This window comes from Vigna unguiculata, chromosome 4 (genome assembly GCF_037176805.1).
Source record: "Vigna unguiculata cultivar grain cowpea cultivar isolate G323 ecotype 2 chromosome 4, ASM3717680v1, whole genome shotgun sequence".
In the NCBI taxonomy this organism is placed as follows: domain Eukaryota; kingdom Viridiplantae; phylum Streptophyta; class Magnoliopsida; order Fabales; family Fabaceae; genus Vigna; species Vigna unguiculata.
In genome coordinates this window covers 10277399-10292656 of record NC_140795.1, presented here as the reverse complement: position 1 = coordinate 10292656, position 15258 = coordinate 10277399, and the positions used below count along the sequence as shown (strand labels likewise).

At 43.6% G+C, this 15258-nt stretch overlaps 1 protein-coding gene across 1 annotated transcript; it reads right to left on the bottom strand.

Annotated features, from left to right (window-relative positions):
* Nucleotides 1-1375: 1375 nt before the first annotated feature.
* On the bottom strand, nt 1376-5685 carry LOC146886763 (uncharacterized). The gene is made up of 10 exons (XM_085671860.1): nt 5531-5685; nt 5170-5386; nt 4806-5100; nt 4459-4673; nt 4148-4274; nt 3838-4069; nt 3479-3722; nt 3147-3403; nt 1762-1874; nt 1376-1479 (listed from the first exon to the last, which is right to left on the bottom strand). The coding sequence occupies exons 1-10, from the start codon at nt 5683-5685 to the stop codon at nt 1376-1378; spliced, it is 1959 nt and encodes a 652-aa protein (XP_085527986.1).
* Nucleotides 5686-15258: the final 9573 nt, after the last annotated feature.

Here is a 15258-nt window from a genome sequence, read left to right as displayed (position 1 = left end):
CTAGGAACAAAACTTTCTTTCTCTACCTCTTGCCACCCACAAACTGATGGGCAAACCGAGGTAGTCAATAGATCCCTTTCCACATTGCTTAGGGTTTTGCTTAAGGGGAATCATAAATCTTGGGATGAGTATCTTCCCCACATTGAATTTGCTTACAATAGAATGGTCCATAGCACCACCAAACTCTCACCCTTTGAGGTAGTCTATGGTTTTAACCCTCTCACACCATTGGACTTATTACCTCTTCCAACTTCTTTTGATTTTGTTCATAAAGAAGGGGTTTCTAAGTCCAAGTTCATAAAAGATTTTCATGAGAAGGTTAAACACCAAATTCAAACCCATGTTGAAAAGATTGCTCATTCTAAAAACAAGGGCAAGAGAGTTCGGTCTTTTAATGAAGGAGATTTAGTTTGGTTGCACTTAAGGAAGGAAAGATTTCCTAATTTACGAAAATCCAAACTTAGTCCCCGAGGTGATGGTCCATTCCAAATCATCAAGAAGATCAATAATAATGCTTATCAATTGGATCTTCCTCCGGAATATGGTGTGCATCCTACTTTCAATATTACTGATTTGGTTCCTTTTGTAAGTATTTTTGATGAAGAGGGTGACCACCAAGATTTGAGGGCAAATCCTCTTCAAGGGGGAGGGGATGATGTGACCCCAACAAGCCCAAGCTCAAGTGCATCAACAAGTCCAAGCCCACATCAAGGCCCAATCACTAGAAGCATGATGAGAAAGATTCACATGGGCCTCTCACAAGATGATCAAGTCAATCATGGGCTTTTTACATTATTTACATGGGCTAAAGAAATCTCTAAAATATGAGATGATGCATGAAGGAAGTAGTCTAGATTTAAATTGGGCCATTGTTTAGGCTTTGCTTTCAATAAAAGCTAGAACACTTGTTGGGATCAATTGGGCCGAGCACAATGTGCTACCTTTCGCCGAGAATTACTTGAGTGGCTCTCCATTTGGATGCAAGCAAAGCATGAACTAAGCAAGGAGAATGTGATGGAAGCATGATGCGTGTGACTTGGGCAAGGAGAGTGTGATACGCCACTTGGCTTCATCTAGACTCATCTACTACATAACATGGTCTACAATCAAGCTTCTTCTCCAAGCTACATTTGCATTTTATCTTTGTTGCATTTTCTCTTTATTTGGCCGGCCATGTTCCTATAAATAGAGCCACTCAAATATTGTAATGGTTACTCTTGAACTGCTAATAGATGCTAGTGTTTGAGATCACTCCACACTTCTATTAATTTGACAGCATACATGGCTAACCTTCTCCTTCATCTCCTCTAGCCACCTTCCATACCATAGCTCCACTTCTACTATTCATCTTCACCAAATTCTCCATTTCCGAGAGCTACTTTCCTCTAATCCTCCAAATTCCGCTGCACTCCATCTTCTCCTCATCATTCTCCATGGATTTCCTTCCACTCCTACTCCAAGAATGTCCATCACTCACACCTGCTCACATCAATCAAATTGATGATCATTATAAAGGAAGAAACCACACAAAAGTCATACAAACAAGCAAAAGGGTAAGCTATCATAAAGAGACCTCATATTATAACAGTCCACATGTAATCTCAAAGCCAAGCATAAATAACAAGCATCACACCAGAGCTATCAAAATATATGAGACCCCAAGACTCGACTATCTGGATACGTAACTTAGGCACCACCACATGGCAGTGGAATTATGTCCTAGCAATGAGGCGTCACCGCGAGGCCTTCGTGGAATTATACCCTTGTAGGAGGCACCACCATGTGGCCTCCGTGGAATTACGCCCTGCCCCTCAGGCACCACCACGACCCCCATGGAATTACGTCCTTTTGTCGTGGCACCACGAGGAACTCCCCTTAAGAGGGTCCATGGAATTACGTCCAACAGATGAGGCACCACCAAGATCTCTCACTACAAGAGTCAGGGGATTATGCCCTACCCATACTTTATACATATTCCACCCACCAATCAAGAGTTTCCCATAACATTAACATCATGTATAACAATCCCATCATGCAACTCACGCTTTCCAATTCATACAACACAAAACAACATACCATTCCCACCACCACATCATATATCAATCATGACATTATCCCTCATAGTAGAGCATATAGATCAGATAAGCAATCACACATCAATGCACCATTCAACAATAGTACCACAACTTACCCCAGTCTCGCTCAGGCTAACAGGTCCCGCTCAAGCGAGGGAGGTCCTCTCGCTCAAGCGAAGCCCGTCTCGCCTAGGCGAGAACTCGAGCAGGGGAGCAGCGGACTCTGCGAGATCTCGTTCAGGCAAGTCCCTTCTCGCCTAGGCGAGACCACTCCTCGCTCAAAAATAAAAACTTCTCGTCTAAGCGACAGATCGATCAGTAGGTCCTGGCCAAGCCTCTACTAATCTCGCCTAGGTGAGGCAAGCTCACTTGGGCGAGAAAACCAGTGCTCGCCACTATTCTCTCATGCACAACACAGAAACCACATGGAAAACACATTTTTACCAATATCAAACAATCAAACCACGAGCACACCTCAATAATATCACTTAAACTCAGAAAACATGCGAAGAACCTAAGGAAATCGTAAACCCTAGCTTCCCTTACCTGGAAATGAGCTAGCGGGAAGTTCCGACACACACACACAGAGAGCACCACAGTCCTAAGAGTACGCCAAAGGGCTGAAAACGAAGGGGAGAAGATTAGGAACGAGATTACTACAAAGCCCCTACTGTGATCAACAAAAGAAAGGACGCCTAGAGGGTGAGAAGCACGAGCTCGAGATTTACTTACATGGAGCAGAGTTGAGCTTAGAGTTGTCTTGTCCATGAGCTGGTATCAAACCCTAGCAGAGGTTCCTGTTGCGAGAGAGAGGAAGGGTTTGACGGCTACAAAAATCTGAAGAGTAAGAGGAATGAAAGTGTGAGGGCAGACTTAGGGTCTCCTTTTCCCCTTTTGGGCCAGCCCTTAGGCCCGACCGTTTAAGGCAGCCTTTAAAAATAAAGTAAAAATAAAATGGGCCTTACATTCTCCCTAACAAGAAAATTTTCGACCTCGAAAATAAGACTTACCAAGCAAAAAGGTGCAGGTGTGATTTCCTCATATCCTCCTCCAACTCCCAAGTAGAGTCACCTGCCCTCCCGATCCCAAATGACCTTAATCAATCTGACTGTTTTTCCTCTGCGTTCCTCAACCTTGCTATCCTCTAGAGCAATGGGTGGTACTTCAACAGTGAGGTCCTCCCTGATCTGTATATCCTCTGCTTCCAACACATGGGCCGGATCAAACACATACTTCCTCAACTGCGACACGTGGAACACTAGGGGAAGATTTGCCATCTGAGGAGGCAAAGCTATCTCATAAGCTACTGGTCCAATCCTCCTCGAGATCTGATAGGGACCAAGGAACTTAGGAGAAAGTTTTCTTGAGCGGAGAGCCCTTCCCACACCAGTGGTTCGGGTCACCCTCAAGAACACGTGATCTCTAGCCTCAAATTCCAAGGGCCTCCTTCTGCGATCTGCATGTGCCTTTTGTCTACTCTGTAAAGCCTGCATTCTATTCCTCACTAATCTCACCTTCTCGGTGGTTTGTTCCAACAATTCTGGCCCAACTAACACTGCCTCCCCATCCTGATACCAACACAAGGGAGTCTTGCACCTCCGACCATAAAGAGCCTCATATGGTGCCATCCCAATGCTTGCATGGAAACTATTATTGTAGGTGAACTCAATCAACGGTAACACTTCATCCCAAGCACCCAAGTGATCTAGTATGCATGTTCGCAGTAAGTCCTCAAGCGACTGGATCGTCCTCTCAGACTAACCATCTGTTTAAGGATGATAGGCTGAACTCATCGTGAGTTTGCTTCCCAAAGCACCCTGCAAGGTTTGCTAAAACCGTGATGTGAACCGTGGATCTCTGTCTGACATAATGCTCGAAGGCACCCCATGCAACCTCACGATCTCCTTGATGTACAACTGAGCCAACTTTACCATAGACATCCTCAGGTTCATTGCTAGGAAATGTGCACTCTTGGTCAATCGGTCCACTATGACCTAGATGGTGTCATGCCCTCTAAAAGTTCGTGGCAAATGGGTCACAAAGTCCATCGAGATGCTATCCCATTTCCACACTGGTATCTCTAGAGGCTGTATCATCCCATCGGGTCTCTGGTGTTCCACCTTTGCCTTCTGACAGGTTAGATAGGCAGACACGAATTGTGCCACATCCTTCTTCATCCTTTGCCACCAGAAAGCTTCCCTGAGATCTTGATACATCTTAGTCATGCCCGGATGCAGCTAAGACGACTCTTGTGCCCTTCCTCAAGGATTAGCCTTTTCACCTCAACCTCATCAGGCACACACATTTTGCCCTAAAATCTCAAGAGGTCGTCATTACCCAAAACAAAGTTCATTGCCTCTTCTGACCCCAATTGCTCTCTCACCTTATTCAGACTAGCATCCAATAGTTGTCTTTCCCTAACTGAGTTCAGAAAGTCACTAGATATGGTCAGGTTACTACATTTGATGGATCCTGATTCCAGCTCCACCTGCAGTTTCATGTCTCTTAATTTCTCCAACAGTTCCACCTCCTTGATCATGAGGTGAGCGGCGTGCAGCGTCTTCCTACTCAGAGCATCGACTACTACGTTCGCCTTCCCTGGATGGTACAAAAGCTAAAAATCATAATCCTTTAAGAATTCCATCCATCTCCTCTGCCTCATGTTTAACTCCTTTTGATCAAATAGGTACTTCAGACTCTTGTGATCTTTGAATACCTAGAATTGAACACCATTGAGGTAGTGCCTCCAAATTTTCAAGGTGAAAACTATAGCTGCCAGCTCTAGGTCATGAGTGGGGTAGTTTCTCTCATGCACCTTGAGTTGCCTCGAAGCGTAGGCCACTGCCTTCTTCTCCTGCATCAACACACAATCCAGCCCTAGGTGGGAGGCATCACAATAAACCTCAAAGGGTTTTCCAACATTCGGGATAACCAATATCGGGGTGCTTGTCAAACGTCGCTTCAGCTCTTGGAAACTTTCCTCACACTTATCCGTCCAAGCGAAGGGTTGGTCTTTCCGAGTAACCTGGGTCAGGGGCGCCACTATCTTGGAGAATCCCTCTATGAATCTCCTATAGTAGCCGGCTAAACCCACAAAGCTTCTGATTTCGGTTGCTAACTTGGAACTTTCCCACTTAACCACTGCGTCGACTTTTGCTGGGTCTACCGCAATGCCTTGTGCAGATATCACATGGCCCAAGAATTGTACCTCATCCATCCAGAATTCACACTTGGACAGTTTAGCATATAGTCGCTTCTCCCTCAGGATACCAAGCACTAGCCTCGGGTGCTCAGCATGCTCTTCCTGAGTCCTGGAATAGATAAGGATGTCGTCTATGAAGACTACGACAAACTTATCCAAGAATGGCCTGAAAATTCTGTTCATGTAGTCCATGAACACCGTCAGAGCATTGGTCACACCAAAAGGCATAACCACATACTCGTAGTGTCCATACCGGGACCTGAAGGTCGTCTTCTCTACATCATCTGCCTTCACCAAAATCTGGTGATATCCCGACCGCAAGTCAATCTTTGAAAACACTGAGGATCCATGCAACTGATCCATCAAGTCATCTATTCTCGGGATGGGGTACTTGTTCTTGATGGTCATATTGTTCAACTGTCTGTAGTCTACACAGAACCGCGAAATCTTTCTTTTTCACCAGCAGCACCGGCGCTCCCCAAGGTGAGGTATTGGGTCGGATAAACTGCTTCCCCAGTAAATCCTCTATTTGTTTCTTGAGTTCCACCAACTCTGCCGGAGCCATACGATATGAAGCCATCGACACTAGCCCGATTCCAGGTACCAAATCAATCGAGAACTCCACCTCTCTACTAGGGGTAATCCCGATACTTCCTATGGGAACATGTCTTCAAATTCTTGTAGTACCGGTATAACATACTTCATCTCTTCTCCCTCCACCTCCAGTTGTGTAAAAATCAGGAAACACTGAGCACCGTCCTGTAGCTCCTTCATAACCCCGTGGGATGATAACAACTCAGGCTCCTCTGAGTTGGGAAATAACAGCCTCTTCTCTCGGCATTCTATAAGGATACGATTGACAGAGAGCCAATCCATTCCTAGGATCACTTTCAACTCCTATAGAGGTAGGCATATCAGATTCACTTTGTACCTGTGTCCTTCTACCTCCACTGGACACCTAGCACACAAGGACGATGTCCTGACCAAACCCGATGCCGGAGTAGATACCATAAGGTCACATTGCAGTTCACAAACCAGCAGATCCAACCTTTGCACACAAGTTTCAAACACAAAAGAGTGTGTCGCTCCAGAGTCATATAAAACACATGCAAATTTACCAACAATCACACAACGACCCATGACAAGGTTACCTGAGCCTGCTGCCTCCGCTCCAGTCATGCCGTACACTCTGCCAGATGCTTGAGGTCTGTTGCCTCCCCTCCTCTGCTAATTCTGGATTGGGGTTGGAATTGGAGTACGCATCGCTGTCCTCACGAGGGTGTGGCAATCTCTGCCGAAGTGGCCCTCCTTGCCACAATTGTTACACCTCTTGAAGCTCGCAAGCTGGGGGCAGACATTCCTCTTGTGCGGTCCCGCACACTGGTAGCACTAAACCCTGCTCTGTTGGGAAGAAGTCTTCCTAGACCCTTGGGACTGGAAATGGGGCCGAGTATAGAGCTTCCTCCTCTCCTTATGCCTATGCCTGGACCCAGACGGTCCTCCCACTCTCTGCTGATGAGGGTGCTGAGTTTCCACTTCAACCTTCATCTTTTCCATGACCCTGGCCTTCTCCACAAAGGCTACAAAATCCTTGATGGACAGCGGGGCCACCATCAAACGAAGATCCCCGCGGAGGCCATTCTCGAACTTCCTACATCGCCACTCTTCATGCAGTGGCATGGTATAAAAATGACTGAGATGCTTGAAATTTTCTGCATACTCAGCCACAGATTTGCTTCCTTGAGTTAATTGCAAAAACTCCACCTTTTTAGCATATTTGACGCTGTCGGGGAAGTACTCAGAGAGAAACTTTCTCCTAAAGACCTCCCAAGTAACTGGTTCTTGCCTCTCATCCATGATGGACTTCATACTGATCCACCAGTGCTCAGCATCACCCGTGAGCATGTACACCGCGAAGGCCAACCTACTCTCCTCGGGGCACATCATAGCATAAAAAATCCTCTCAACCACTGATCTGCGACATCTGGACCGGTCTTCCCATTAAACTTAGTCGGATGGTGCTTCAGAAAGTCTTCCAAACTCCATTCTCGATGGAGAGGTCTTGGGTCAGGACCATGGACAGGGGCGGTGGTCCTATTTTCCTCCAACTGACGGAGGGCCTCCATGTGTTGACGGTGAGCGTCCTCAGCAGCCACCCTAGCAGCTTCCATCTGTTGCAAAACCAGTTGTTGTTGCTCAAGTGATGCCGCCTGTCGTTGCATTGATGCTTCATGTTGTTGCATCATGGTAGTACTCTGTTGTGCCATAGCAGCCACCATCGCTTCTATTGCCCTGGCGATGTCTGGTGCGTCACCTTGAGAAGGCTGAAAGTTCCTATGCTGAGGTGCCATGTCATTGACACACAGGAAACACAAGAGTTAGACTTGATTAGCTGAGAGCCTAGCTAGCAACACACAAGTTACAATGGTAGCTAAGCAGGCACGCTAGACCATAGATCCTAAGGTTCGACCGCTCTGATACCATAAATGTAACGTCCCAAAAACTGGATAACCTCAAATTGATAAAACGTCACATGCATAAATAATCAGAGAGTAAGGAGTTTGGAGTATGCAGGCATACAGTACGCCAAGCATTTCCCAGATTACATAAAAGAGGCTCCACACGGCCTAAACAAAGTACACTGGAAAAGCAAATAACTATACTAAGTCTTGTGCGGACAAGATAATCATAACTAGTAAAATCCTTCAGTGATGGGCCCCACAGTGGGCCCAATACTAATCCAATCCATCAAGCTGGAACATCCCTATTATCCATACCACTGCCAGGGTTCCTCACATCTGCTCACATCAATCAAATTGATGATCATTGCAAGGGAAGAAACCACATAAAAATCATAAAACAAGCAAAAGGGTAAGCTATCATAAAGAAACCTCATATTATAACAGTCCACATGTAATCTCAAAGCCAAGCATAAATAACAAGCATCACACCAGAGCTATCAAAATATATGAGACCCCAAGACTCAACTATCCGGATACGTAACTGAGGCACCACCACATGGCAGTGGAATTATGTCCTAACAATGAGGTGTCACCACGAGGCCTTCGCGGAATTATACCCTTATAGGAGGCACCACCACGTGGCCTCCGTGGAATTACGCGTTGGCCTTGAGGCACCACCACGACCCCCCATGGAATTACGTCCCTTTGTCGTGGCTCCACGAGACTCTCCCCTTAAGCGGGTCCATGGAATTACGTCCAACAGATGAGGCGCCACCAAGATCTCTCACTACAAGAGTCGTGGGATTATGCCCTACCTATACTTTATACATATTCCACCCACCAATCAAGAGCTTCCCATAACATTAACATCATGTATAACAATGCCATCATGCAACTCATGCTTTCCAATTCATACAACACAAAACAACATACCATTCCCACCACCACATCATATATCAATCATGACATCATCCCTCATAGTAGAGCATATAGATCAGATAAGCAATCACACATCAATGCACCATTCAACAATAGTACCACAACTTACCCCCAGTCTCGCACAAGCTAACAGGTCCCGCTCAGGCGAGGGAGATCTTCTCGCTCAGGCGAACCCCGTCTCGCCTAGACGAGAACTCGAGTAGGGGAGCAGCAGACTCTGCGAGGTCTCGCTCAAGCGAGTCCCTTCTCGCCTAGGCGAGACCACTCCTCGCTCAAAAATAAAAACTTCTTGTCTAAGCGACAGATCGAGCAGCAAGTCCTGGGTGAGCCTTTGCTAATCTCGCCTAGGCGAGGCAAGCTCGCTTGGGCTAGAAAACCAGTGCTCGCCACTGTTCTCTCGTGGACAACACAAAAACCACATCGAAAACACATTTTACCAATATCAAACAATCAAATCACTAGCACACCTCAAGAATATAACTTATACTCAGAAAACATGCGAAGAACCTAAGGAAATCGTAAATCGTAGCTTCCCTTACCTGGAAACGAGCTAGCGGGAAGTTCCGACACGCACACAGAGAGCACCACAGTCCTAAGAGTAAGCCAAAGGGCTGAAAATGAAGGGGAGCATATTAGGAACGAGATTACTAGAAAGCCCCTACTGTGATCAACAAAAGAAAGGACGCCTAGAGGGTGAGAAGCACGAGCTCAAGATTTACTTACATGGAGGAGAGCTAAGCTTAGAGTTTTCTTGTCTAAGAGCTGGTATCAAACCCTAGTAGAGGTTCCTATTGCGAGAGAGAGGAAGGGGTTGATGGTTGCGAAAATCTGAAGAGTAAGAGGAATGAAAATGTGAGGGCAGACTTAGGGTCTCCTTTTCCCCTTTTGGGCCAGCCTTTAGGCCTAACCGTTTGGGGCAGCCTTTAAAAATAAAGTAGAAATAAAATGGGCCTTAAAAAAATCCCCTGGGCAGATATCACATGCCCCAAAAATTGCACTTCATCCATCTAGAATTCACACTTGGATAACTTAACATATAGTTGCTTCTCCCTCAAAACACCAAGCACTAAACTCAGGTGCTCAACATGCTCCTTTTGGGTCTTGGAGTAGTTGAGTACGTCGTCTATGAAGACTACGACAAACTTATCTAAGAATGGCCTGAAGATCCTGTTCATGTAGTCCATGAACACTGCCGGAGCATTGGTCACACAAAATGGCATAACCACGTACTCGTAGTGTCCATATCGGGACCTGAAGGCTGTCTTCTGCACATCATCAGCCTTCACTAGTATCTGGTGGTATCCCGACCGCAAGTCTATCTTCGAGAATACTGTTGCTCCATGTAACTAATCCATCAAAAGGGTATTTATTCTTGATCGTAATCTTGTTTAACTGTCTATAGTCCATACACAAACGTGAACTCCTGTCCTTCTTCTTCACCAACAACATTGGTGCTCCCCATGGTGAAGTATTGGGTCAAATGAACTACTTCCCCAATAGCTCCTCTATCTGACTCTTGAGCTCTACCAACTCTGTCGGAGCCATACGGATGGAGCTATCGACATTGGACCAGTTCCTGGCACCAGGTCAATAGAGAACTTCACCTCTCTACTGGGAGGCAACCTTGGCACTTCCTCTGGAAACACATCTTCAAACTCGTGCACAATCGGTATGACTAACATCCCTTCATCTTTCTCCACCTCAAGATGTGAGAAGATGATTAAGCACTATGCGCCACCTCAAATCTCGTTCATAACACCTTGTGAAGATAATAACTCAGGCTCCTCTAAGTTGGGAAACAACAGCTTTTTCTCTCGACAATCTATAAGAAAGTGATTGGTAGAGAGCCAATCCATTCCTAAGATCACCTCCAACTCTTGAAGAGGTAGACATATCAGATTCACCTTGTATTTGCGCCCCACTACCTCCACTGGACATCTAGCACACAAGGATGATGTCCTGACCAAACTCAACGTCGGAATAGATAATACAAACTCACATTGTAGCTCACACACCAGCACCCAACCTTTTCACACATGCATCTGACACAAAAGAGTGTGTCGCTCTAGAATCATACAACACACACAAAGATTCACCAATAATCATGCAACAACCCATAACAAGATTACTTGAGCCTGCAGCCTCTACTGCTGTCATAGCGTAAACTCTACTTGTCACCTGAGGCTTGTTGCCTCCTCTCCTCTATTGATGTTGAGTCGAGGCCTGAGTCGGGGTACACGTCACTATCCTGACAAGAGTGGGACAATCTTTGCTAAAGTGGCCTTACTTGCCACTAATTTTCCTCCTTGAGTCAATTGGAGGAACTCTACTTCTTTGGCATACCTCATGCTATAAGAGAAGTACTCAGAGATGAACTTCCCCTTGAAAGCCTCCCAAGCGACTGGTTCCTCTCTTTCTTCCATGATGGATTTCATACTGATCCATCAATGCTCTGCCTCTCCTGTAAGCATATACACGGCAAAAGCCAATTTTTTCTCAATAATACACATCTTGGCATTGAATATCCTCTCTATGTCCTTCAACCATTGATCTGCAGCATCAAGACTAGTCTTGCCGTTGAATTTCATCGGGTGGTGCTTCAAAAAGTCCTCCAAACTCCACTCTCTAACTGAAGGTCGTGGCTCAAGACCAAAAACAAGGGGAGCTACCCTGTTCTCCTCCAATTGGCGGAGGGCTTCCATATGCTGCCTGTGGGCATCCTCAATAGCTACCCTTGCAGCCTCCATCCACTACATCACCAACTGTTGTTGCTCCAACGATGTTGCCTGTCGTTGCATCGATGCCTCGTGTTGTTGCATCATAGTTGTACTCTATTGAGTCATAGCTGCCACCATAGCTTCTATTGCTCTGGCGATGTTTGGTACGTCACCCTGAGATGATTGAGGAGTTCTACGCGGGGGTGCCATAATCACTGGCACATAGGAAAACCATTAGTCAGACTTGATGAGACAAGAACTTAACTAAAGACACTTAGAAAGACACAACGAAAGCTAAGTGGATCCCCAAGTCCATATACTCTAAGGAATGACCGCTCTGATACCATAAATGTAACACCCCATTTAAATACTAATATAGCCAATGGAATATTACACAGAATAATATAAAGAGCCAAGATGCGGAGTATAAAATCACTCCATAAAGATATCCAAGGTACTTAAAATAGAATCCTGAGGCATACCACGATGCCAATACAAGATAGAGTACAAAGTTCAACAGTAATCAAATTAATACCAAAAGAAAAGTCAATACATGGGTCATAACTCTAAGAGAAAGCCCAATTAAACGAAATCCAGCCCAGATAGGCTACGCAGCGGAGTTACCATTTCCCTGTTGGCCACGAGGAGTTCTCGCATCTGCTCACACCAATAAATTGATTATCATCACAAAAAGAGAAAACCACACACATAACAATCAAACAAGCAAAAGGGTAAGCTAGAGTAGAAAATGATTATTCATACAATTACTTACAATATCGTGATCCAAGATGCATATGCCAACCAATCATGTTCTGACTTGCAAACGATACACTAAGACTCAAGACACAACTCATCCAGATACATATAATTAGTCGGATTCAATGGATGCTTGCACTTGTGGTGGCCTTTACTGCTCTATCGAGCTGCTCTACCGAGGCATTTGTTACAGTGTTTCATCCCCCACACACAAGGTTAGCCTTTAAAGTGTCTTCGGCCTCCTGCTACTCTCCCAACTCAAGTCAGTACAATCTATGTGAAACTAACTGACTCATTAGAGTGTAAGTGTAACACCCTAGATTTTGGGATGTCACAGAATGTTAGAAAACTTTTGCGTTTAGTGGAAAATGATTATCATTGAAAATGTACTAATAAAAAACTTATATTTTAATTTAAATTGCGTGTTCCAAAAACCCAAGTTATCAAATAAATTCTAATAACAATTGCGACCAAAAGAAAATTACATATACTTTAGTATCTGATTTAAAACAACTAAATAATTATAATAATGCCTGAGTTCATCCAGCCTCTCGTCGATCTACTCCATGCCAAAAACATCTGCATTATCATCTGCTCCTATATAACACACACGTTGTACGATCATCGCACATACAACAAACATACACACAAACAAATAGGGGTAAACTAACCATAAATAATGATATATATATATATATATATAAAAGAAATTCGTAAATAAAACATGTCTAATAATAATCAACGTTGCATTCAAGTAACACTTAAGCATTATGATCACAATTAATACTTGGTTTGAACACACAAACCCCAAAATCCAAACCATCATACCAAACCAAACATAGCATCACTTTCATCTAAAATATTCAATCATAGTGATCATAATCAAACTTTGGTTTTCCGCGGCCTCTCACCCCATAACAACATCTAGTTTCCTAGAATAGATGGCTCGATGTGTCCCACTATCGCAGCTAGACTGTCTCCCTTATTCCTCAAGGAATTATGAGTAAAAACGTCTATGCATCGCACATCGGGCACTATACTCGCAACGAGCTGAAATAAGGTGAAACATCTTTCCCCTCTCCACTGCTTCACATAAGCGAGAAGGTACAACACTCGAATCAATCCTCTGCCACTGCTTCACACAGGCCAAGAGGACCCTTTCCACTGCTTCACACTAGCGAAAGAGTCACTACTGGGTTCCTAGGTATGGAAAACCTCATCGACTTTATCAACTAATACATTCATACCATGAACTCTATTAATAATTTCCAAACCAATATAAACAACAACAACTATAGCACCAAGCCACCATTTTAATTCCATAACCATGCAACTAAAATATAACCAAGCAAAAGACATAGCATTGACATTGCAATTATGGCTATATAACTCATGTTCAATAAAATAACTATCATACTATATAAGTCCAAAAGTAAACTCAAATCACACACTCATCTCATCAATGGTCACCAACACATTGAAATATAACACAATCATTAAAACCAAAATAAAAAGCACCAAACCAAAAGTATGAGAATTTAAAGAGAACCAAAAATTGTCATACATGATTTTGAACATGCAATATGAATCCATAAAAGCCTTAGGTGGGTCCCACTAATCCAAGAAAGTAAAGAAAATTATTAAGTGAATGTGAGTCATGGTTGAAAGATCAAAGTTGCAACAATTAGAACACTAATATCTTAGCTTTTAGTAAAGTCTACAAACATCAAGAATGGAAACAAAAGGCATGCATATGTGGGCCCCTCATTTTATTACAAGCACATGTGATGAGAGAAATAGATGTGTGGTATGAAGTGTGAATGAAACTAAAAGTTGTGACCATCTAAAATAGCACCATGAATTTGTATTTGGGTGTGTGGGTCCATGGTACAATAAAGAACAAAAGGTGTAACTTTGATATCGCTGTCGTTGACGCGATCAAATTAATACTACTAAACTATAGCAACTTCCGTATTGCCAGTTAGTAGTGAACAAAATAGTTAGGGTTAAGATAACCCTGAGTCGTCTCACAACGAATACGGAATTGATCTCAAATATTTGATTCTTAAAAATGCAATTAAATCTAGCAACTATAAAAATAGGGGGATTTTGGTGTGCAAAGAAAATGACACGGAAGATTGTAAACACAATAATAGTAAATAGGTCAATTCCACTGCTTTTTCTAAATAAGATTCTTCATTGGTTATCTAGAGATTATTGTTAAATTAATTATTGTTGTTGTTTTACAAATCAATCAATGTAAAGACTCAATTCATTTGTTGGCATCCTCACTTTTAATCAAAGTACAGTCTCAATTAAAAGTGAGAATTGTTAGATTGTCCATAGTAAATTCAATCAAAGTACAGTCTCAATTAATTTTACTATGTCTAATCATGTCTATTCCTTTGTTTCTTTAACAAATAGAAAACAAAAACAGAAAAGGGGGACATACCTATAGGTGTTTTATAGGTTGTCCTGTATGCCCAAAGTGCATCATCCAATCTTGTGGCCCAATCCTTTCGACTAGGCTTCACTACTTTCTCTAGTATCTTTTTAATCTCCCTGTTAGAGATCTCTGCTTGTCCATTGGTTTGGGGGTGATATGGTGTAGCAATGCGATGTGTCACCCCATACTTCTTCAACATGTTCTCAAGTAGCCTATTACAGAAATGAGTCCCCAGGTCACTGATGATGGCTCATGGTATCCCAAATCTGCAGAAAATGTTAGACCTGACAAAACTCATAACAACTCGAGAATCATTAGTCCTTGTAGCTATGGCTTCCACCCATTTGGAGACATAGTCTACAGCAAGCAAAATATAAGAAAACCCAAAAGAAGGAGGAAAAGGACCCATAAAATCAATACCCCAAATATCAAATACCTCACTATATAGCATGGGTTGTTGAGGCATTTCATCCCTTCTTGTAATGGACCTGGTTGCCCTTTGGCACTGCTCACAATTTTCATATACCCTCTGTGCATCTTTAAAAATAGTAGGCCAATATAATCCACAATCCAACACCTTCCTACTTGTTCTTTGTGTGCCATAATGTCCACCAAAAGGAGACAAATGACAGAACTCAAACACATAAGGTATCTCGATATC

Excerpts from the sequence above, each read along its gene's own strand:
- LOC146886763 (XM_085671860.1), bottom strand. The coding sequence starts at position 5,685 with ATGACCATCAAGAACAAGTACCCCATCCCGAGAATAGATGACTTGATG. Across the intron at positions 5,387-5,530 it reads AAGACGACCTTCAGGTCCCG|GACTCAGGAAGAGCATGCTG; the intron begins GTATGGACACTA and ends TATCTATTCCAG. Across the intron at positions 4,674-4,805 it reads TTGGAGGCACTACCTCAATG|GGAAGGCGAACGTAGTAGTC; the intron begins GTGTTCAATTCT and ends TGTACCATCCAG.